Source organism: Octodon degus, unplaced genomic scaffold (assembly GCF_000260255.1).
Source record: "Octodon degus isolate 3935 unplaced genomic scaffold, OctDeg1.0 scaffold00034, whole genome shotgun sequence".
Classification (NCBI taxonomy): Eukaryota; Metazoa; Chordata; class Mammalia; order Rodentia; family Octodontidae; genus Octodon; species Octodon degus.
In genome coordinates, this window is record NW_004524610.1 from 16,693,809 (window position 1) to 16,719,143 (window position 25,335).

Below are 25,335 nucleotides of genomic sequence, written 5' to 3' on the forward strand. Positions count from 1 at the left end.
GTGATTTTTTATACAATGGAATATTACTCAGCTATGAAAAAGATAAATTCAAGGCTTTTATAGGTAAATGAGTGCAACTAGAGACCACACTTCTAAGTGAAATAAATTGAACTCACCTTTCTTCAACATGGTCTTAATCTCCTGTCTTCCTGTATCTTCTGGTCTCAAGTTTTTTTTCCCCCATAACTCACAAACACAACATTCAGGGAAACAACACTTTAAGAATGTCATTGTAGTTGTGCATTGCCTTATATAATTAATTTTTCTGTATTCAATTTTACAAAGCTTCTGGAACATTCTCCATCTACTTGTAAATAAGGACTGTGAGCTTTCCAAGGATCTTCCTACTAGGCTATTGCTTTAGAGTCCACTTTGTTGATGGCTCTCTCTCTTCCAAGCAGAGCTGCTCCTGGTTACTTACCATGGTGTCTGGGGAGGGACATCAGCATTGGAGCTCTGCAGCTTGGGGGGCTGATGCTGATGGGGTTTGCAGCTGTGCGCCAGTTGGCACGTGCAGTTTTCATCACTGCAGAATTCTAAAACAAGAGTGTGTAAATTTGACAGGATGCAGACTAGGAGTCATCCGTCATCTGCTGTGAAGATTACTCTGATTCCCTGATTAATTGTATATATTGTTTTGCCTAAGTTGCAGTAATTCCTTTGCAAGGAATGGAGGACGTGAAGAGAGCTAAATAAATTGTGCTTTAGGGATTTGATTTATTTTGGAGCATTAATACATCATGTGCTATGAAACTATGATTTTCTAAAGTCGTTCCCCAGTAAGGACACAATGGAAATAATCCAAGTCAGAGAAAAGGCTGAAGGAAAAGTGAACAGTTGATTTATAAGTATAATCAAAATTCAAGCTTCAAAACTATGTGCACAATTTAGACATTTTGTATAAGAGCAGTACTGAGGAAATACATCTTCTTTAATATGCGTTTGTATTAACCTACACACACATATGCTTCTAACATAGCACTGGCTGGATTTTATTTTTATTTTTTAAAATTTTTATTTATTTGGTACAGGGTCTCACTATACAGCTTGGACTCATAGTGATCTTCCTGTCTCAGACTCGCCAGCCCTGGGATCACAGGGGTGCACCACCCCACCTAGTTCTGGGATCCAGCAGGATATGCAGTACCGGGATCAAACTCAGGACCTTGCACTTGCCAGGCAGGTGCTTAGACCACCAGGCTATCTCCCCAGCCCCTTGCTTGATTTTCAATGATAGGCTCATGAAGATAAATAATGATTATGTGGTTTAATAGAAAGTGATTAGAATTACTGAAGTGGATCTCAGACAAACCACATGAGATAGTGTTTACCCCTGGCCTGTTTGCTCTGCACTGCTCCAAGCAGAGGAGTTTTGACTGTGGAGAAAGAATCGGCCTGTGTCCAATTTCTGTGTCTGCCTTGCCCAGCTATGAGACCTTGGGTAAGTCCACTTAGCCCTCTAGGCCTCAGCTGCTTTTACATAAAATTAATAACAATAAGAATAATGATTTGAGTGGGTCAGCCAAATAGCTCAGCGGATTAAGCACCTACAAACAGGCGCAGGGGCCAGGGGTTCAATCCCCGGGGTGCACTGAGACTGGGCATGGTGGTGTGCGCCTGTAATCCCAGCTCTTGGGAGGCTGTAAACAGGTGAATCACTATGAGTCCGAACTATTAGTAAAACCCTGAACACCCTGTAGACCATTCCCTAAAATATACACAAGAAAGAAAATAATTATCATTCGAACATGTCCATGAAATGATCTAAGTCAGTAAAACTCACACAAAATAAGTATTTCCAACAAAATCAGAATTTTAGAAACTGGATGTTTGCTGAAGATGTTTGCTTTTTCTGTTTGTATGCATCGTGTCACTTCACAATGTTAAATCCTCAGCTTAGCACCGTGGAGAATTAGTATCAGCCCAGGGGGACTAGGATGTGACTGTGGTACATGGCAAGCAAATGAAAACTGAATATGCAAGCCTCAAAAATCGCAGTTTTCATAGTACATTTGGCAGTATGTACATTTTGGTATTGTGCATGTGAATATAGTACTTATGTATACATATAAAAATAAAGCTAAATCAAAGACAATGTTATTTCTTAAACTCTGAGTTTAAGAAAGAGCTAACTGTCTCTTGGAAGGAGAACTATTTCAGAACTCTGTGTTGAGTAAATGTTTATTTTATTTAAATATTTATTTTTTATTGTATATAGTACAAGGTTTACAGGGTCTCAATATACACATCTGACTTGTAGTGATCCTCCTGTTTTCAGCCTCCCAAGCACTGGGATTACAGGCATGCACCACCAGGCCCAGTCTCCGTGTGCCCTGGGGGCGGGGCCAGCACAACATCAGGGATTGAACCCCATCCTTGTGGCTCAATTTTAGTCCCCTGAGCTATCTAGCTGACCCTGTAAATGTTTATTTTATTTTATTTCTGTATTTTAGGGAAGGGTCTACAGGGTGTTCAGGGTCTCACTACTAGATCGGGCTTGTAGTGATCCACCTGTTTACAGCCTCCCAAGAGCTGGGATTACAGGTGCACCACCATGCCCAGTGTCAATTGCCATCTCAGCATGCCCCAGGGAGGGAGCCAGCACAGCTTACCAGGGGTCAAACCTTATCCTTGCACCTGCCTAATCAGGTGCTTTAATCTGCTGAACTATTTGGCTGGCCCATATATGTTTATTTTAGAAAAATTATTCATTTTCTGTTGAATTGAGTGGCTTGAGGTGATGTCACAAAAAGCAGATACCTTACTAAATTTTATTTTAGCCTGACCTTACCATGTTTTAATGACAGTACATTAAACAACGGAAAAGATTACATAGGGTAATCATGATTTGTAACTTGAACTAAATACACTAGAAATACTGTGGGCATTGCTGTCTTAAAAGCACAGATTCTATGGGGCCGAGGAGATGGCTCAGTGGAATAAGTGCTTCCTTGGCAAGTAGAAGGGCCTGAGTTCAACCCCCGGTTCAGAAAAAAGATTCTGCCAGATTCTATCAGCTTTCTTCAAGTTTCAGTTCCTTTTTATCTAGTTTAGGGTCACTTGCCTCTTGGGGTGGTAAAGGATTAGATCAAGAACTTGCTTTGAGATTCTCTAGTCCTCATCAAAACTTTCTCCGAAGTCACTGTCTCACTCATCCGCATAGGGCCTTCTTCCAAGGCATCTGCACCCTCGCTCTTCGCAGCCTAAGGCTGCCTGGCTTGGCATATTCAGTGCCATCTCTGCCTCACAGCATGGCTTTGGTCTCATCCTGTGCTTCCTAGTTCAAGCTCCCATGGTCATCCTCACCTGGGTGGCCCTGTTCTTCCAAGTGCTGCTCTATCTGTTGGCTACGTGTTACTGCTCTAAGTCTCCATGAGGTATATTTGTCCTACCACTATTTAGCAATGCAATACAATCTTTTGATCTTGTTTTTTTCAACGAAAGCTGAGAATGGTTAAGTACATCAGCAGCAAGCCTCTTCCTAGCTCCTGACTATTTATTAATGCCAACCATTCCATTGGATACACGGTACTTACTCCAAATGTATAGGTTGCAAATTATTTTAATCCAGAACAAAATTGAGCTCATCTTTTTTATCTTTACCAGCTCCTCAGTAGGTGGAGGGCTATGTGACTAAGAAGGCAACAACATGACTCATTTATTCCTAAAGTCCACACACGATCTTTGTGAAAGTGACAGTGAGAAAATAGACTCTTTTTTTTCTAACTACTCTAGAGAAGTCCAATTACCAAGGAACTATGAGAGCCACCATGTTATAGGCTTCATTCCAAGTCCACCAAGAGACCTTTAAGACTGGGCTTCCAAAAGTAGCAGCATGCACATGGGTCTTGTTAAGCTTTGGGTTCTGACGCACTGCGTTGGGGCGGCGCGTGGTTCTCCCTGGGCTGGTCTGTGGCCAGCACTTCGAGCAGCAATGCCATGATTTCCTGTTTACTCAGTCATGTGTGTGTGTGTGTGTGTGTGTGTGTGTGTGTGTGTACACCGCCATCTCTGCAGAGCTGTCAGATGGCTGCTTCCCTCCAACTGCTCAGAGAATCGGGGGAGACCCATGCCCCAGGCATCCCCCGCCCAGTGCACAGTGATGCTGGGTTCATTTCTGCCTCCCACCGAGGCCCTCATACCCGCTGTCCTTTTCCATCTTCTAAGCCCTCCCCAATTCACAAACTTCCTCTTTGGAAACTGAGGTAGCCTGACGATAACCAACAAGAACTTTTCATCTTCATGCTGCCCTCTGGGCTCGGCCTCTGGGGCCACGTTCCCTGCCTGCTGTCGCACCTCCTTTGTGCCTGGCTTCCAGGCCTTCTCACTTGCCCCTGGGGAAGCTGCCCCAGACATGCCTTTGTGCACCAGGCCTCAGCCACCCCTCTCCTGCTTTCTTCCCACCACCGAGCTAGGTTTTGCTGCAAATTCCCATCATGACCGCGCCTTCTTGAGCCCTTTCCTCTTGGAATGCTGCTGTCTCTCTGCTCGACCCCATATTGCCAGGGAAATGCTTCCTTCAGAATTTGAGGAAGCCCTTTGTGGCTGAGGCAAGTGATCTTTTCTGATCTTCTTGGTGCCTCTGCTGAAGTGGACTCAGGTGAGGGCTCATTCTTTTTAAAGTACTTTCTCCCCTTTCCTTCCCTGCTTCCTCTCTGCCCCTCCCCTGCCTTTCCCCCTCCCCTTCCCCCCTTCACTGGCTGGGATCCCTTGCCTGTGCTCCTCCTCATCCATAGGTGGCCACAGCTCATTCTCACCTCCAACTCTGTGTGTTTCCTTACATCTCCTCTGCTTGTGACCGGTCCTCACCTCTCACAGCCCTCTGTTCCTTTGTAGAAGAGCCTTGCTTGCATTGTCTTGAAATTCACCATGACTTCTGAGCCCCATCGCTATCTGTGTGAGATTAGATCCCTTTCTACCACAGCCTCACCCTTACTGGAAATGCCTATGTGCACTTTGTTTTGGTTCATTTGTTACACTTCTTACCTAGGAGGGATTTAAGCCCCATAAGGGCAGCTCTCCCCTTTCTGGGTTTGCTGCTCTCTCTGGAACATTTCCTACACGAAATAGATACTTAATAGATGCTTGACAAAGAAGTGTTACTAAAGCCATCCCCAGCTCAACACTTAAACCCATCATCTACTTATCACATGCATCTCACAGGTGAAGTTTCCCTTCTGCCTTGCGACTGAATTTTATTTCATCGCTTACCACCGATTAAGAAAGGTCAAGCATTCTGAGAAATTCAGGAGTGATTTCTGCCTCGGTTTCTGGAACCAGTCGGTCTTTGTTCCCCTTTGATGAGCATACATATCTTCTGGCTCTGTGGGCACGTGTCTACAAATGTGCTTCACATCCCAAAGGAATAAGTTGTTCTAAGAGCTTAAGGCCTTTCAAAAAAAGTCCTCCATTTCTTTACAAATACATAATTGCTGCCTCTCCTGAGATATTTTTACAGTGTGTCCCTAGAGAAGGAATTCCAGCTGATGGCCCGGCGCAGGGCAGAGGCGCAGAGACAGACAGTCTGGCTCCGATTTATGCTCTGTGCTAACACAGCTAACAGGCGTTAGTATTTTGATTTAGAGAAGTGCTGTGCTTGATCCTGACTTGGTTGTACACTGCTAACATCTGGCTTAGAATCACATAGTTAAAGACAAAAGGCTATTTCTCTGTCTCCCTTCCCACTTTCTGTATCTCCTCCCTTCCTCCCTCTTTCTCTCTCCACTCTGTTCCTTTTCTTTCTACATTCAACAAAATGCTGTGGGAATAGTTGTAGTGTTTCTAAAGAGCTGTACACAAAACCAATTGGCAGAAGTTCAGTTCGCTCTGTGTTAAACTCTGTTGTAGACACTTTGAATCCTTTTGGAACTATAATACCTGTATAATATGCATCAGAACTTCCACAAAACCTTGCTCATGCCTGTATTATCCCGCTTTTCCCCCTCAGTGCAGTTTTTACTATCACTTTGTATTTAGATCCTAAACTCAACACTCACTCCAGTGAAATGGAAAAAATGCAGCAACTGTGGATTCATAAGGTGCCTGTGATTCTATAAACATCTAATGAAAATGAGCAAACATCTCTGTATAAGGCTTGGGCTCCATCCAAAAGTACACTTCTCTCTCCGATGCCTGATAAAACAGTGAAACTGCAGGCACTAGCAGCAGTTCCTTGGCAGTCTGGCAAGGCGGAGGATGCCCCATGTCTCAGGACAGTGGGAAGGCTATGCCACACCTACTGTCTGTGGTTCCATAGCTGCAGAAATGCAGCCCTGTGATCTGTTGCTTAGATTTAACTGCTCCAGTGCCTTAGTAAGTTGGAAAGTAAGTAAAATGAGATAGTCGACATTAAGGCCTTGGAAAACATTCTGTTAGGATCAAGGTCACCACCTCTGACAGTCACGGTTTTATTTAACTCGAGGCATCATGGTCCCCAGCCCATTTCTACAGGGCCCAGACAGAACACCTCCTTTTCAACAACCTTGCTGTCTGGAAGCCTGGCAAGAGGAAGCTGAGCCACTCACCTGCCAGCAAAGGGCCAACCTCAACTCACCCAGGGACCAAATGGTGTTTTGCCAAAAGGCTTTCTAAGTCCTGCATAAGTAGCAGGTTGTGATGTGGAATCAGCACAGCTTGAAAACCAAGCAGACAGCCTGCCCGGTGCAGGGTGGTGCATTCCACGGCAGCGCTCCCAGCTGGCTTTCGTCACCAGCATGCTGTGCTTGCTTCTTACAGGATTCTTGCACTTTTTCAAAAACACTCATACGTGTTTGCATGCTTATCAGATGCCCCAAATGCATTCTGCATGGGTTTTCCTATCACTGTTTGGGTAGTGTAGAGAGTTATGTGGCTGCAAAACAAGGAACTGGTGGAGATAACAATCATAAAAGAATGGTATGTTTTCAGCATCCCTATAAATCTGATCCCTAAATGCAAAGAATGTGTAGACTGAACATTGGATGAGCAATCCAATAATTTTATTGAAAACTTAAAAAGGGGAAAAATTGGCAACTCATAGGAGAAGAGTTTAACCAACCTGTGCTCCAGAAGGAAAACCTTTTAAGTAAGATATTTGTGCACTCACATCTGAAATAGATATTTCTAGGGCAAGAATCATCAGAAACACGCAGAGTAGTGTGGGACTCGGTTTCATTGTCTTGAATCAGTGAAAATTCCTCAAAAGCAGAAAGCATCACTAATGGAATTATGTTTTCATGCTGTAATTACATCTGATTTGTCCTGATATTTCTGTAGATGTTTTGTTCCGGAGTTCATGACTAGGCGGAATATTTACAAATTTTCTATGTTCTCTGTCTATCCAGTGCCCATCTCCCCCTAAAAAAAGAAAGACTAGTAATAAAATTTTATTATTTGAGACAGAGTCTCACTGTGCAGTTCAGACTGGGCTTGAACTCACAATGTAACTCAGGTTGGCCTCGAACTTACAGTGTCTGAGCTTCCTGGGTGCTGGGATTACAGGTGTGTACTACCACACCCAGAAAGGATTTTCAACACAAAAAAAGACAAACTGAATACTTCTTAAAATCTGTATGCAAATTTCTGAGTTTCTTTTAACAACAGAAGAACAAAAGAATTATATACATGAAGGCTATGGATGTAATTGGGGTTAGAACTCTTGCTTGTATGTGAGGCCCTAATACCCAGTACTGAAGGGGAAAAAATAAATAAATAAATAAGTAAAGGCTGAGCAAGGGATCCTGAGTTCTGAAATTCTTTGAGATAGAAGAGCAGCAGTTCATGTTTTTCCACTTTTGAATGCACATTTGTTGGGTTGGACAGTTTATTTGGTCTGTGCTCTTGTTGCTGAAGACAAAAAGAATCCAGCTGGAGAATTGAGCGGGCCTGAGAGTACAGTTGGAATGCATGGAGACTGTGGCTGGTCTACATCCATTTTTTGATAAGTGAGCCATATCAGCTATAGAACATTCTCAAAAAATCACTGCTGAAGAGGTATACATGATGAGGAAAGTGTGTTGGAATTTGACATAGCATCATGGCCTTCTCTCCCACATCAAATCTTAACTGCGTCCTAAGTGTCTTAAAGTGCCACTAGCGCCCCATTTCTATTTTTGAGCACACAGTCTCTGTTTTCTAGATTTGAATGGATATGGAATAAGGGAATGACAGTTTAAATACACACACATTCTAGAGCAGTGATGATGACCATTTTATAGTCCAGTGCCCAAACTGCAACCTCAGACCCACTTATTTAGTGCAAGTGACAAACCTCCAAAGAAACCCGAATGCTGACCATTGAGTTTAGAAAGAATGTCTCATACATTAACATCTTTTGTATTAAAAGCAGAACAAATTGCACATGTGCTGTGGTTTCACCACCTGAGGTGCCCCAAATGCATTCTGTAATGCTTCATGGGTTTTCCTATCACTGTCCTAGAGTTTCTCCCTCAAAGCGTTATGGTAGGAAATACAAGCATAAAATGTGCTATCACAGAGTAGGTGTGGAATGGAATTAAAAGGTGGATAGAGACAAACATCTTGTGGGCAGACAGAGGTTGCCTGTTCTTATCACAAAATTAGTTAGCATTATGTTTTCCTGAGTTTAAATGCATTTCTTCAAATGCTACTTGTTAGAATGCTGAAAATGCAGCTTCATTTCTCTTCTGTTAAATCTCTGCAATCTGGCTCCTGGCCTCACTATTCCACCAATATCACCCTCTGACGTCTTTAAGCCAAACCCAGTAATGTCCTTCTGGAAAGGGCAGCCTTATTCAAAACCATGTTATTCTCCCTGCTAGCACTCATCTGGACCCAGAATCAGGATTTGTCCTTTCCAGGTTTTCTGTGGCCTGTGTCTTTGGAGTCACACTGGTGGCCCTTCCCCTTTAGCAATCACTCAGTGCAATTTTGTACATATATTGCATCCCATCCCTATCTTTAAACTCTCCTCACTTCTCTGAGTCTTGTATCTCTTCATGCAGGCTGTCAGCTGTGGCTGATCCTGGTAAAGGAAAAATTCTTGTCCTGATGCTCGACTCCTTGCTGCTGTATAAGATCTTAGTTTCTTAAAGTGAAAGTGGGATCATTTTGACCACCCCCTAACCCTTTTTACACTCTGTGCATATACATTTTTGCAGGTATGATATTAAGTGAATGAGCTGTCCTTCAATCATCCTTCATCTTTCCCTGTTCTTCTCTAGAGAAATACAGTTTAGACCAAACTGTAAACGTAGGAAGATCGACACTTCTGTCAATTAAAATGTAGGCCATAGTAGTGGCTGTGACTTCTTTTACCATTTTTTTCATCCCACCTTAATGTAGTATTCTTTTCTCAAGTCCTGCAAAGATCCAGTGACTTATTTTTCTCTATATTCTAATTCTCATTACTGTTTTGAAAGTGAAATCTTTCCCTCTTTTTAACCAGTGTATCTCATTCTTTAGTATTTTATCCAAATACCTTTCTCCAAAAGATTTCCACGGAGTACATTTTAAACTCTGTCTTGTCAACTACCTAGCTTTCTCTCATTCTCATGAATATACAGCTTGAGATGAAAATTCATTCCGAGTTATTTCTACTTGTGTGTAGATTCCCGTAAAGTCACGGATGTATCTGCTCATGTCTCAATCTTCCTTTCCCCTCATCGCCCATAATTCTGCACTTCTCAGGCTTAGACAGGTTTGTGATTTTTATAACTAAAGGTGCATTTTTAGTTAGTACGTGTTTGCAGTATGTAATGATGACACTTATCATGGGGAGATTATACGTGTGCATAGCATGTCTTCCTTTATTCCTTGTCCCTATTTCCCTCCAGCCCCTCCCTGCTCTCTCTGACTCTTGATTCCCTTTCCATTTCAAAATGCCTTATCTCCATTTTTCTTCAGTTCTTCTTTTAATCCTTTCGCCTTTTCTTGTTCCCTTTCCTATTTGAAAACAGTCTCCTTACAGTCTATGACTACCTGTTATTTTGAGTTCAAGGCCAGGCTTAACTATGTAGTTAGACCCTGTTTTACCAACTTGCCAAACAAACAAACAACAATATAATATCATGTCAGTCTTTTGGAACTGCACCTTTTTCAACAATAGGAAAATCTTTTTAATAATACATACATTTTTAAGAGTTTTAAATTAACATATAATTATATACCTTGGAGGTACTTCCCGTATTTCAATATATGTGTACAATATGCAGTTTCCAAATTGGAATTTCGTGTATCCATTATCTCAAACATGTATCATTTCTTCCTGTTGGAGACATTCAAAATATGTCCTTCTAGCTATTATATATTTTACCTATAGCCATCCTACTGTAATAGTTTCTTGAACACTGGGCATTCTTCCTGCTGTATATTTTTATGCATACATCAACCTCTACTTAGTCTCTCCCCTTCTAAAACTTTGTTAAGTCTTCTGTAAGAATCCATGAAGCATCCACCTCCCTAAGCCTTACAGCAATAATCACTTAAAATATTTTGAACACTAGTAATTGTGGTTATGGGTCTGGGCCTCAGCACGTGTGTATTTCTTTTCAGGATCCTCCCATGGCCGTAACCCTTGGACTCCGAATGGAGGAAATGATTTTTAACCTTGCTGATACACATTTGTTTTTTAATGACTTAGAGGTAAGCACTTTAAAAGGTAGGCGTAGTTGTTTACAACACTATAATACTTGCATGCGGGGCCGGGGAGATGGTTCAGTGGAATAAGTGCTTCCCTGGCAAGCACAAGGGCCTGAGTTCAATTCCTGGGTTCTGCAAAAAATAAAATAAAATAAAATACTTGCATGGTTCCATGTACTCAGGTAACCTTGAAAAAAACTGAAAGATAGAAACTGAGTTCAAGAGAACTATAACGTCCTTGCCTGGAGGAAACAATTACATCTACTAATATAAAGAGGAGCACATGAGTAATGTATTTGTGCAGGAAATGATTAAGAACAAAAATATTTTAGAAGAGCAGATGGTCAGCTTTGCTGTCCATTTGGAGACAGTGGTCCTGGGTCACCAGGGTTTCAACGCTAAACCCTTTTGTGCATTGAGCATCAGCATTTCCAGGTTTCCAGCCAGGAGACTTTCTAGGTTACTCATGAGACAATGTTCACAGGTATTCTTCATGGCAGTGGTGTGGACTATGGAATTTTGAAGATAGCCATGAACTTAGCTTTGGGCTACATTACCTTTCTTCACTTTCTCTGCTTCTGCATAAAACAGTGCTAGAGCTGTTGATAGAGCACTCTGATGAGTGTGAAAGAATTTGTTTCTTTTTACTCAACCTTATATCTTTGCCATTTCTAATCTGAACTGGCAGTGCAAACAAGAGAAAGAGAAAGCCAGTACAACAAAATGAAAAGGAATAAGAAAAGCTTGCCCAGGAATTGCTACATAGGTATCATGATAAGGAATATAATCTTATGCTAATGAACTCAATATCCAGACCATAAAAACTAAAATAGCTAAGTAGTTTGGGCCTAGGGCAGGAATACTTCATAGGAAACTGTAACTATCATGAAGTAAACTTTTTTTTTCTTTAAGTGACATATTTAAATTTACCAATCTCATGGTTTCTCATTGAAATAAAAGTACATATCTATAATCGCATTAAAAATGGAGAAGATGATTAGTATTACTGATCCAAAAATTGTTCTAGGTATTTTTTCTGGACTTGCTATTAATTACTTGACATGTTTTGAAATAAACATGTGCATTGCATTTTATTTGTAAAGCAGAACCTGCAGGACCCACCGTGTAAAAATCGTGTCCAAAGTTATCTGCTAGTTGTGCAGTAGAACTGGGATTTGGAAGAACATTTGGCACCATACTGCCTATTTCTGATCCCATACAATGTTGAAATTAAGATTGAACAAAAAAGTCAAGTGATTGACTTACATGATTCTTAAAATCATAAAGGTCTCAAATCCATATTTATATTTGAGATATGAGACTAAAAGCTAATGTTTCAGTGTAGTTCTTTAAATGTATTTTCAAAAAATCACCTGTAGTGTAACAATTTGTTTTTTCTGCGATGACTCAGTACTTTTATTGGATAATAAAATTACTGTGTAAAGATGTTTTATTTATTTTCTTTAATGGGGAGTATGAAAGATCACTATTACTAAGTGTGGCTTCCAGGTTTAGATGAGAAATGATAATTAAAATTTGATTTCATTAATCCTGCTAGTTATGTACAGAATGCCTTTATATATACTAGTTCATAAGAAACAAACTTGAACCTTCTAGGGAGTTCAGTGCTTTATATACAATATTTTATACACAATGATAAGGATTTAAGTTAATTTTCTGGTTATTTACATTAATAAATTTCAGCCTATAAAAGAGTCTAAGTTCGTTAGGCCTTTTAGGGCTTTAAAAGAAAATAAGAAACTTTGTATGTGGTTTTATCCAAGTTCTATAGTGTTTATCTCATTTGGATAGTTATTTTTCACTAGCAATATGCAAAATGAATGAACTTTTATTAGCATATTAGGAGATTGATATAATAAATATACTATACTCCTTTTAGCATAACATTAAAATGAGAAAGTGAAAGTAGCCTTGATGCATTTATAATATAGTGATTAGGGCTGGCAAGATAGCTCAGCTGACTAAGTGCCTGCTTAGGCAAGCAATGCGACCAGGGTTTGATCCCCCAGGGCATGCTGAGCTGGCCACCTAGACCAGGTGTGGCAGTGCATGCCTGTAATCCCAGTGCTGGGGAGGCTGAAAACAGGAGGATCACTACAAGTCTGAGCTACATAGTGAGACCTTGTACAAAATACACTAAATAAATAAACAAACAAATATACAATATAGTGGTCATCTCTCATATTTTAGGACTTTTTATTTTGAATTATATATTATTGTAAAGGTATTTTAAGATATGTGGAAGGGTTTCTGTTAATTGAAAATAATATTAATATTCACCTTCACATTGTCAGTTGTGTTTTAAAAATATGACAAAAATGCTGATTGACCTCAACCTTAAAGCTTAGCTATTCAGTGTGTCCCGATTAACAACCTGGTTGAGCGTGTGTGCAGATTGATTGAATGCTCACTACTCACACCTGTGCACACTTGTGCCCTTGCACATCCCAGATGAAATGCCCAAGGAAACTGGCTTCTTCACGCTAAGCTAATGAAATCTAAGCAGTAACATTTATGATCTTTCAGTTTATTTACACACATATTCACTGTCCCGAATCCATGTGAAAGTCGAGTTGGAAAGTTGACTATACTTTCATACATTGTCTTTATTATGTTTTCCAAAAACACTCTCTCAGCCTGAGTCCGCAGGCTCTATAACTAGAAATAAGTTATTCTGCTTCTGCTGAGGAAAGAATCCCTCAAGAGAGTAACTCCACCATTAGCTTATTGTGTTTTCCCCCCTTGTATATTTAATCACTCAGGATCTTTTTTATAGCCTAAAAATCTAATTTGAGACTCAAGTGCTACAACATATGCAGCAGCAGCTGCTCCTCTCGTAATTCCTTAAAAGTCACAAACCTAAATCCTGATAGACCTTTCCTGCATGCTACCCAACTGCAGAGGAGGCAACTGCTCACTCTGCCTGCCCCCAAGAAGAGAATCCTCTCTGCTTAAATAAAATGTTATTTCAGTTAGAATAACTTCCAGAAACAAAGGCGCCAGGGAGTTTGGGGTTACAAAAGTTAGAGGAAACCACCATGAATCATAACTGCAAAACATCAGTGACAATTCTGTACTTATTATGAGACAAAATTAAAACATACAAGATTAGCACCACAATTACTACAGATGCTGAGATCTTCCCCTAAAATTTGTTAAAACCAAAGACAATACTTTTTAGGATAGAGTCAAAATGACTCTCAAATAGTTCCTTAAGATGGGAGATTAATTGAAAAACAATCGTTTGGGTTTTCCTTAAAAAGTAAGTGAGTGAAATTCATTTCTTTCTCTGGACTGCAGTTCTTGGGCAAATGTCCAGAGTCAACAGGCAGATTTAACTAGGCATAAATTTAAAGAGAAGTTAGATTTGGAAAAACCTCAAACATAACTTCAAATTTGGAGTACATGGTCCAATAAGTTTGATATACTACTGTCCTCAGGAGTAAGAAAAAAATAAATTTTTGAATAACCTATATATAAATTAATCATCAGAATTAATACTTTGTCAGAAAAATTGCTTTAAAACTCAGAATGAGAATATTAAGCATAGAATTAACTTTTGATTATCAATATAATTAATAAGGCTTCTTCCCTCAATTTTTGATTATTGTTAGTTTGGCATAAAAGAAAGATGTAGAGTAGTAAAAGGTCTTAATATTTACTATTTTTTATTTATATGAGGAAGAATTTCAGAACTTTGATGGACATGGCAGTAGCGTTTCATACAATTTTGATAGTGATTCATATCAATCTACATATTCTCCAAGAATATCACCATTTCTGAATAAGAAATAATTATCATATAGAACTACTCTGTTTTCCCCATAATGTGAGAGAATTTATGTCCACTTTCATGCTAACTGGGAAAACCTCTCCATTTTGTCTGCTAAAACCCAGATGATACCACTGTTTATAGTTCTTTTACCTGAGATATTTCTGGAAACATGAAATTAATTCCATCAATTGCAATTTGACCTGAATTCATTTCAGTCAATTCTTGTTCAGAATGGGAAGAAAGTTTCTAAAAGCCTGTCCACCCACAACTCAGGAATCCTCAACTCTACCCTACTCTAGGACATCTCCAGGTACTCTTGATTATAATATCTTCTTAGAGTCTTCACCTAGAATATTATTATATATTACAGGACATTGTATTAGAAAACTTAAATGCTTGCAGTAATACTGCCAAGAATTATAATTCACCAGTCTTCTTCCATTTGTTTAAAAAAGAATTCTTGAGTAATTAGTTCTTCTTCGCCAGATTATTTCTTAGAAAGGGGTACATCCTGATGAGTGAAACGCCACCACCAGAGAACTTCTGGTTAGACTGAGTTTTCTGGATCTTTACCTGTGAATGTAGGTAGATTAATTAAAAATTTACTAAACCCATTATTCACGTAGCCCTTCTGAACACTTAAAAGTGTACCTGGGTTTTTGGGCTACACATCATAGTGTCCTGAAAAGGCTGGCCTTGAGTTGTGCATTTTTAAAGACACAGTCAATAACAACGTTTACAGGCTCTGTATGGAAAGCCAGAAACTAGATGTTGGATGTTTGGCTACTGACAACTCCAACTCCTGTAATGAATATGAATAACAGCTGAAAGCCTTTGTCTAGTCTGGAATGATTTCAAATTTAACAGATTTTTTAAAATGTATGTTAAATAATCAGCACTATATATAGTCAGAATCAATAACTATGACTTAAATAATTTGAGTAAGATACAAGAGGCCCAAAGGGTATGCTATACTTTTTCTGAAGTTATTTGTGTACATATTATAAATTGCAATAATTTATTAGTAACCGTGGGACTAGGTATTTTAAATGGCACAACCAAATATCACTATCAAATCATGTGATATCTCACTGGGACTCTTGAGGTGACTTGAAGGTGGAACAAGACCATCAGAACAGAAAAAGTGAATTGAATTTTTATCCAAAAGTTCTTATTTTCCCTGAGCACATTCTACCATAAAATCTGGTCAGTTTCCTGGAGATACCAACCTAAGTTTACTTTCCTGGGAGTTTGCAGCACTTTTGAAAGAGTATATCTCATTGTTCCCCTTTTATTTCTAACTGTTATTTTCATTTAAAATATTAAAAATCTCAGCAAAGGGAAATGGAAGCTTATAGTATATTACCTTTGTTTTGCGTTAAAAGACAAAGACATTTAAAATAATGTCCTTTGTCCTTCAGAAGAAGTAGAAAGGCACAGAAATCCCACAGGACAACATAGTCTGGAGTCCAGCCCTTCTGTTACTCATCATAAATAAGTAAATAATAATAACTACTTCAGGTGCTCAGTCCACAGGAATTTGTGTATATTCAGATGGGCATCCCTTAAATGTGCACAGCAGAAACGGTCAGAAGAAAGCCATACAATTGATTGCAAAGCTTTAAAAGAGAACTGTTAGAGGGGCTAGGGAGATGGCTCAGTGGAATAAAAGAGAACTGTTTTGTATATGATTTTAAGATTAGACTATTTTTTTGCTTCATTAAAGATTGAAGAAGTGATTTATAAATTGCTCAACAGACACCCACATGTCATGTGCAGATCCCGTGGATGTCACACTGTTGAGTTTCCATTTTAGAGAGCAGTACTGCTGTCATTTCACAGGGACTCTGCAGATTATTTGAAGGAGGAATAGCATCATTCGAGGAGCAAAGGCAATTGAAGCCTTATTATAATCCCAGATGCTCTAGGCGCGCTAATTTAAAATCAGGTCAATTGTGTGGTCCACTGACCCACAGTAAAAATGAAGTGGTGGGATGGATGGACAAATGCTGCCATCTTCTGGCAAAAGCCTGATCTCATGGACATGTGGAAACTTACAAGGCGACAAGCATCATTAGAAAACGAGTCACGTTTCCCATGTTTTTAACAGGAGTGCGATCAAGTTCACATAGATGATGTTTCCTCTGATGATAACGGGCAGGACTTAAGGTAAGCCATGGCTTTCAGTATGCTGTTTCCTACAGAAATTCAGCTATGGAGTTTTGCACCTGTAATTATTTCTTTTATTTCTTTTTAATGTATTTTGGGTGTTGCAGTACCTACAGTTTTGCAACTGATGGCTTCCATGCAGCTGCAAGTAGTGCAAACCTTTGTTTGCCAACAGGTGTAAGAGGAGGAGTGGACTGGATGAGGAAGTTGGCTTTTCGTTACAGAAGAGTAAAAGAGTTATATAACACCTACAAGAACAATGTCGGAGGTAGGTGTGGTTTATTTTATCTAACGGCAGCATCCTGAGTATGGGTAGAATTCATATGGTTTTATGTTAGAGATGCTCCTACTATAAGAAAATGATTCAGCAAAGCTCTTGCCAGAGAACATTGGCCCAGAATTTTTAGTTTCTTGGAACTGTTGGGGAAAATTTAACCATGGAATACAACACGCATGCCCAGCAGAGGAATTTGACATGGTGAGACTTAGTGCACAAGTACTGGCTCTAGATGCACAGAAAGGAACTTAATTAATTTTGTCGACTGGTAGTTGTGACATCAGTGTGAAAAATCAGACAGAAGACCTGATGGAGGCAGTAGAAAGCAGACCGTTCTAAAGAGCAAAGCCCTGGTCACTGAAACAGCCATGGGTGATCATTTCCTCTCTGTAACCCCTATCAGCATATATATAGACAGCGAATTATGTCACTTCCTAATCATTTAACAAGTCTGTATTATCTTTTTTAAAAACTTGCATGCTATTGAACTGTACACGTTTGCCACGTAAGAATACTGCTGAGATTGCCATGGTTCTTAAAAGTTCACATGCTCTGTAGACAATATCTAAATCATTTAATACTCATCCATAAATTTGATAGATCAGATCAAAACCTGTGCCATAGAAACTGTGATGTGGGATGTGTTTCTCGATATAATAAACTTGAGTGATCTCTATTATTAGGATCAATTTTAGGTCAAAAAGATTCCTTACATCAGTTACTAATCATGCAAAATGTCAGAGTGTTTTTTTCTTCAAAACTGAAGTATGTTTAAAAAGCAAAAACCTGATCCAAAGAGAATGATGCCACTCATCATAAGTGTGCACATTACAAATGTACACACTCACATATATGTCATAGATACAAAATATACATCATGCATCACATCCACCTTGTTTTTTTTATTTTTTAAATTTTAGGGAAGGGTCTACAGTGTGTTCAGGGTCTCACTACTAGATCAGAGTTATAGTGATCCACCTATTTACAGCCTCCCAAGAGTTGGGATTACAGGCGTGTGCCACCATGCCCAGTCTTAATTGCCTTCTCAGCACGCCCCAGGTACAGGGCCAGCACTGCAAGCCAGTGGATTTAACCCCCGGACCCCTGTGCCTACTTGCAGGTGCTTTAATCCACTGAGCTATTTGGCCAGCCCAACCTTATACATTCTTAGGTTGAGCTGTGTGTCAGGTCACCTTGTGTCTGCCTAGTATTGAAGCAGTTAAAAGATGCTTGATATATAATAACTATAAGAAATCAAAAAGTTACAATTGTAGACAATATGAATGTAGACAATTAGAACTAAAAGGAAGTAGACAATTGTAGACAATTAGAACTAAAAGGAAGTTGGCCTCTATGGAAGTGGCAGAGCACTGCCTTGTCCAAGGGTCTAGAGGAAAACTCTCTCCTAACTCAATCTAATGCCATTTCTAAGACACTCTCATGAAATCAGATGACTAACTTTCAAGTTCAAAAAAATCAATCACCAATGTATGTTTAACTTCAAAATTGATGCCTTTTCTAGAAAGCAGAAAATACTTATCATTCACATATCATTATTTCTTTGTTGTGCAGCATTATTTAAATCATAATGAATTCAACAATTAAGAAGTAGTTAATGGCTAAGAAATAGTCCTGTTTTTTAATTTTTATTGAGAAACAAATAGCAATGAAACAATTTCAAAACCAATTAATAGGACAGTTTCAATAATTAATACGTTGCATATTGTTGGCTTCTTAGTGGTTATTCATAGTACAAGAGGCAGACATGATATCCTGTCCAAACACTATTAGTACAAATCTTTCTTCTCATTGAATTAAGAGAAAGTAGCTGTATATCTATCCTAACTATTTTGAATATACAGATACAAAATGGTCCTCCATTTGTATCCCCTTTTTTGTTCAGTTTTGTCAGAGGTGGCTATTCCATTGCCATTTAAATATTGTAGGTGCATGAATTCAGCAAAATAATCCAATACACTCCAATAGTCCATAATAGTAGTGGGTTATCCATAGGACTCGCAATGTTCGAAGTTGTTGACTTAAGCCCTTTACAGCTCAGCATATTAATATGGCTTTACTTTTCATACTTCATTATTATATTTTTCTGCTGGATGGTTAAGACCAAGATAAAGCAAGACATATATAATGAGAAATGTAACTTTTCTATCTGACAAGGTCAGTCAGATTCCCTCAGGATTTAACCTGAAACCTTGTACTTCAGTTTGCAGATCCTTTGTCAGTGTCAGCCATGTGGATAAGTCATGGCCATTGCTTGACCAATTTTCTCTCTGTGAAAGGCTGAGAGAATGTCTTTTCTCCATGTGACTCTCCTTAAGTCCTGTTTCTTAAAAAGCTTACGCAACCATGTAAGAGTTTATTTTCTCTCATACATCAGCAACTCTGTATGAAATGAGAAGAGTTGCTAGAAAATATAAATTACACCTTAAAACATCATCTACATGTATATGTACACCCACTATTCTGAAACACATTTCAAGGAAGAAAGCTTCCTTTCCATTGGATTCATTTCATCTTGTTTAACCAGGAAAGCAAAAGTGGTATGTTCTTAAATTAAAACTTAGTATGGCTATTTCTCTTATCATATCTATTTAACTTTTCATCATTGCCTACAACTGTCTGGCACTTGAACGCTTCTCATTTTTTTTTTTTTTTTTTGAGTACCAGGGATCAAATTTAGAACCTTGTATTTGCCACGCAGGCACTTATGCCACTGAGCTATCTCCCTGGCCCTACACTTCTCATTTTTATAAAAAAATCTGCTTTTATTTTGATATCCAATTTATTTATTATTAATTTTTTGAGAAACAAATAGCAATGAGACAGTTGCAAAACTGATTAGTAGGACAGTTTCAATAATTAATACATTGCTTATTATTATCTTTGTAGTGGTTATTCATAGTACAAGATGAAGATATGATATCCTGTCCGAACACTATTAGCACAAATCTTTCTTCTCATTGAATGAAGAGAAAGTAGCTATATATCTATACTAACTATTTTGTGTATGCAGATACAAAATGGTCCTTCATTTGTATTTCCCTTTTTTAAAACAAAGTATCTATAGTAGTACTGGTTTTGGAAGCATTCCATAGTTACATATGCTAAGGCCTTCTCTGGCTGGTTCAGGGTAGATATTATTGTGATTAGTAAGAGGAACAACATTTCAGGCAGCCACAGCGGGTACTTTGTGTTCCTAGGCTGGTTGAGCTCCGTTATGCCTCTACACTTACTGCACTTTAGCATCTTGGAGTAAGACCCAGGTCTGGAAGTTGTAAAGTGACTGTTGATTCCACCAGATTCTAGGCTTTGTGACAGAATCCCTGGAACGACTTTTTCACTGTTATGCTGCTGTGTTCCTCAAGCTTAGCTCAGCACCTGGCCCTTAGAATTTGTTCAGTGTGGATCTGTTGAGTGAAAAATGGGTACTCATGTCTAGAATGAGGGCTCAATGTCAGTCTGTCTGCGTCTCTCTCCATTTCTGTCTACACTGAAATAAAAGGTGTCTATACCAACAGAAATAACACAGAGCTAAATGTCCCGGAGAAAACCCTCCACTCCTGACCCTCCTTTCTCTTTGGTCTTGCAGGACTCCTTGGCCCTGCAAAGAGGGACGCCTGGCTGCAGTTGAGGGCAGAGATTGAAGGCCTGACAGATTCCTGGCTCACAAATGCACTTAAATCTTTATCAATTATTAGCACTAGGTAAGTGGGGGTCGTGGCCCTCTCTACACCAAGTGTACGGAAGTTGTAGGTCAATACAACAGAGATGAAATATTTTAATTCTTAAGCAATTAAAAGTTTGAAAAGACTTAGCAATTCACTGAGTTCATTTATTTTCTTTCTCGCTCTCTCTCTCTGTGTGGTGGGTGTGTGTGCGCGCACACACACACACGCAGTACGTTTTGATGCTGCTGCTTCTCAGAATAACCAGCTTATGTCTTTCTACCCATCATGCATCTTAACTACTGATAATCCCCACAAAAAAGTCACATGGCTTCTAAAAAAAAAAGAAAACAGCATCACATTAATGGCAAAGTACAGGGATGATAGAAAAGAATAAAACAGATTGTTTTATACTAGGAATATTTATTTTGTCTGTTTGACTTAATAGATAATATGCATAATTTAAGTGCACTTGAAAACCAAGAACAAAATTTTTAGAAGTTTCTAAATTTTATGTATCTGAACTAAACAGTGATATACTTATTTGGTAGAATAAATAATAGAATCAAATGGATTTGCAAGTTGTTAAAAAAAACTATGCCATAAATGCTAATTCATAAAGTCATATAAATCCTTAATACAAAATAATATAAAAGTAATAGGTAATAAGCAGAACTAATCTTTGTACTTTCTTATTCTGTAGTTTTATTTTTGAATTAGATGAGTAAGTGAAGGCACGCTTAACAAACGAATAACGGGATAGTGCTGAAAAAGGGACGCTATTTGCACTAATTGAGCAAGGTGATATAGAAAAGCTGGCAGAGTGAAAGGAGAGTCCGGTAGGGAGAGCCTGAAAGGGCGTGTGACAGGCCTGGCATGCAGCTTCCGGCCGGTGACGAGAGCAAGAAGGATGCTGATAACAGCAAGTGCAAGCGAAGGAAGATTGGTGCACAGCGTCGTGTTCTGTCGAGCAAGCCCCGCAGAGAGCGCTGCCCGGTGCTGGTCGCCGCGTCCTCGCTGGAGCTGGGACAGAGCGGAAGCCTCCTCTGTCTGGCAAGGGAGACACAGGGATTTGGGTAGAGAGCTGGCAGTACCAGAGAGTTCAGTCTGAAGAAGAGTCCTCCACGAAGTCGATCATTAATTTCACCTGTTGAGATGTCAGGCTGCGAATGAACTAACTGGGCGCCCCTCGGTCCTTAAAGGCGAGATTTAGGATGAGTGAGCAGGAGCCCGAGGAAGGACGCGCTAATTCCACCTGAGGAACTGACAAATAAGGACGTTAGAAAGCAGAACCTGCTGCCAAGGGATTTTCTTGACTAGTACCATGGAGGCCAAAAGTGAAAAAACTGGGACCTAGAGCCCCCAGCATTGCGTCTAACTGGTACTGGAAAGTGTCTGTCCCTGAGGAAGAGGCCAACATCCTTCATTATTTCTATAAAGAGATTTTGTAGTAAAACAAAAAACAGAGATTATGTTATTGTACGAAGGAAATATGTATTATGTAATATCAATATTTTTATTATTAAATAGATGGCCTCAGGACAACTATAGGAACAAGTGATTTAAAATACTAAACTCAGGGCTGGCCAAATAGCTCAGTGTATTAAAGTGCCTGCAAGCGGATGAAGGGGCCGGTGATTCAATCCCCAGCCTGCCGTGCAGGCCCCACCCTAGGGGCGCGCTGAGATGGCAATTGAGATTGGGCATGGTGGCGCAAGCCTGTAATCCCAGCTCTTGGGAAGCTGTAAACAAGCGGATCACTAGGAGTCCGATCTAGTAGTGAGACCCTGAACACCCTGTAGACCCTTCCCTGAAATACAAAAATAAGATGAAATAAAGTACCAAACTCATAACAAGAAAGGGACTATATAAGAATGTCAATATATATTGAATAGTTAAATATTATGAAATTTGCTAAGTGATTCATGTATATTATCATATTGATGGTTTTTACAAAATGAATACAAGGTCTAAAAATAAACCCTGTGTTGAACTACGTATCAGAGGCTAAGTTAAATTAGCTGGTGATGTTAATTCTACTACTGTGAATTATACTCAGGGCATAATCCAAGGTATAGAAAAAAGTGGAATAGCATTATTTATAATACTGAGTCAACAAAAGCCAGCCGTTCACCTAAACTGAGACTTAAAGGGATGGTTTATCCACCAATCAAGTTTGTATACATTTGACTTGAAGACAAATAATTATAGATAATATGTAAGCTAATAGGTTCATGATAAACAAAATGAAAGGAAGAACTCAAGGAAGGAAGGGAGAACAGGAGATAAAAAGAGAAATGATACAAAATTCCATGTATAATATGTCCCTAATGGGGGAAAAACATAGGAACAGAAATACTGACTATTTATAACAAATGTGTAGTTATCTCTGAATACCTAATAAATGATTGATGCTTTTTCTTTTATTTGTCTCTTTTCTGCTATTTTTGTTATAGACAGCGTACATAATTTAGAAAAGACATGATACCAAAAGAGTTGGTAACTCTAAATGTCACGCAGTGAAAGTTGTCAAACTTTATTTTGAGACCACTCATTTTATTCAAACAAGTTTTCATTCTGTAACATTTATCTACATGGGACTTTGAGTACCATTTTGTTTTGACAAAAGCACTACAGTCAATTACTAAGAATATTGAACAAAACATGATGACATTGCGAGAAAGTTAAAAGTACTCTTGGCATGGCTCTGGGGTCTCATGTAGATTCATAAAGCCTGGATAACCTTGTCATAATATTGTCATGGTTTGCTCATCATTATTAACCTGCCATATTTGACAAATGTCTGTCTGTTGATGCGGTGACTTTCACACACTGAACAGGACCATTTTTATAGACTTTAAAGACAAGAAATTTTAAGATTGTGCTATTGAAATTTGTTTATTGGAAAACAGTTTTAAATTTTGTGCTGGTAGAAGTTATTTTGTCTAGGAAAACACCCACCCATATGTATGTTTCCTCTCTATTTCAGGAGTAACTGTGTAAATGTCTTGGTCACAACAACCCAACTGATCCCAGCACTTGCAAAGGTTCTACTCTATAGCTTAGGCGGTGCTTTCCCCATTGAAAATATTTACAGTGCAACTAAAATAGGTAAGGAAGCTACTGTACAACCTGGATAGAGTATACTCAATTCATGTTCAGAGAATTTTTTTAATATATGCCTTTGCTTAGTCCCCTTTTCTTTGAGATTTTGCTATTAGAACATCAAATAAAATTGGGTAAAGTTCAAATAAGAATCCTCTGTAACTCACAGCGCATGTGCAAAAATTTCAAGACTGGTTGGCCAATGGAATCCTGAACTCATCAGGGTAATCCTGACTCATGCTTGCAGCACAGATTATATAAGGGATATTCAGTCTTGCCAGCCATGATGTTTAACAGTTCAATTAATGCAGTACTGAATCCTTCATGTGAAGGAATCTTTATGATAAAAGGATAGTTTTGGTATTTCCAGGGAGTCATGCATAGATTCAATTAACATCCAGGAAAAAATAAAATTTTCTTGAGTCAGAAAATATAATCAAGCTTTGCACAGAGGCAGTATTGTGGCCAAGATGCACAGTGCTCATATCAGAGATGTAGTTATTGCTAACTGAGAAATCTTAATTGAAATATTCATAAGAAATAAATGGCTGGAATCTGCGTTTCCAAAAGATGCTCAGTAACAACCAAAGCACTACAACCTTGCTCACTTATTTTGATAATTATCTTTAAGTGGATTTCTGCATACTCGGGCTTCTAATAAACACTCAAAAGCAAAATTCCTTCAAACTCTGCCATCTTGAAAGAGTTAAAGAAAACAACACATGTATTCCACTGCCTGTCAAGGAAATGCCTGGGAAAATTAATGGGTTCTGCAATGTGCCCTGAAGGTCAACAAACTTAGGCTTTGGCACCTTGACAAGAGAAGTTCAAAATCCTAAAATCTCCCACCAAAAATAGCCTGCCCTGGGCCTTGCGGAAGAGTGACACTGGCACTGGCAAAGGGAGCCCCCAGTTGCAGCTGTTTCCGGAGGACAGTTGATGACAGCCAAGCTTCGTGCATTAAATGCCACATTGTCTTATGCACTGCATCTCAGAAGCAGATCCTAATTTCTTACATTTAAAAAAAATAAATGTGTACATACGGGCTGGCAGAATTCATGTTTACAAGGTGATCTTGCTTTTTGACAATTCAAGTAATTATATACCATATAACAGTATACACATTTCTTTTGTTTACAGACAACATTCTTTTTATATTGGTCAAAGTGTTTTTTTTAATATTTAATTAGAAAAACATCATTTTTTTTCCTTTTCATATTATATTTTGAAGATGTGTAACCAAACCAGTTGTGGCTGCACAAATGATTCTGGGAATGAAGGCCAGAGAATAATGCATTTATTTTGAAAACAAAGAACATGTAGGGTCTCCTTCATGGTATTCTCTTGTATGGCCAAAGCATACTGGTATTTTCCATACTGTGGCCCAACTGGAAAGTACCCTTAGTGTAATTGATTTGAAAATATTAATCCCATCCATATGAAGAAAGGAATTGTTTATCCAGGTAAAACTATATCTTAGTATGTATTTCCTTGGAGGTGAACCTTCACTTTTCCCTGATACGTTCAGCTGATTTTGTCGACGCTATTTAAGATAAATTTACCACAATCAATTTATAGGATTAAACAATCACATGCTATCCAGTACGATTTTACTAGAGTAAAGCCTACTAACAATTTTTGTAAGTCAAATGTGTTTCTCATTGATGTTATTTAAGCATGAAACATACTTGTTTCATATCTGCCCTTAG

At 38.9% G+C, this 25,335-nt stretch overlaps 1 protein-coding gene across 7 annotated transcripts in view; it reads left to right on the plus strand.

Annotated features, from left to right (window-relative positions):
• Window positions 1-25,335, plus strand: part of Eya4 (EYA transcriptional coactivator and phosphatase 4) — a 286,279-nt gene that overhangs the window by 254,859 nt on the left and 6,085 nt on the right. For all 7 annotated transcript variants that reach the window (XM_023714196.1, XM_023714198.1, XM_023714199.1 and 4 more), the window contains 5 exons: window positions 10,510-10,599; window positions 16,503-16,561; window positions 16,669-16,829; window positions 20,446-20,560; window positions 23,511-23,632. In XM_023714196.1, the coding sequence (XP_023569964.1) occupies window positions 10,510-10,599; window positions 16,503-16,561; window positions 16,669-16,829; window positions 20,446-20,560; window positions 23,511-23,632 (547 nt within the window). The remainder of the gene's footprint in view (window positions 1-10,509; window positions 10,600-16,502; window positions 16,562-16,668; window positions 16,830-20,445; window positions 20,561-23,510; window positions 23,633-25,335) is intronic.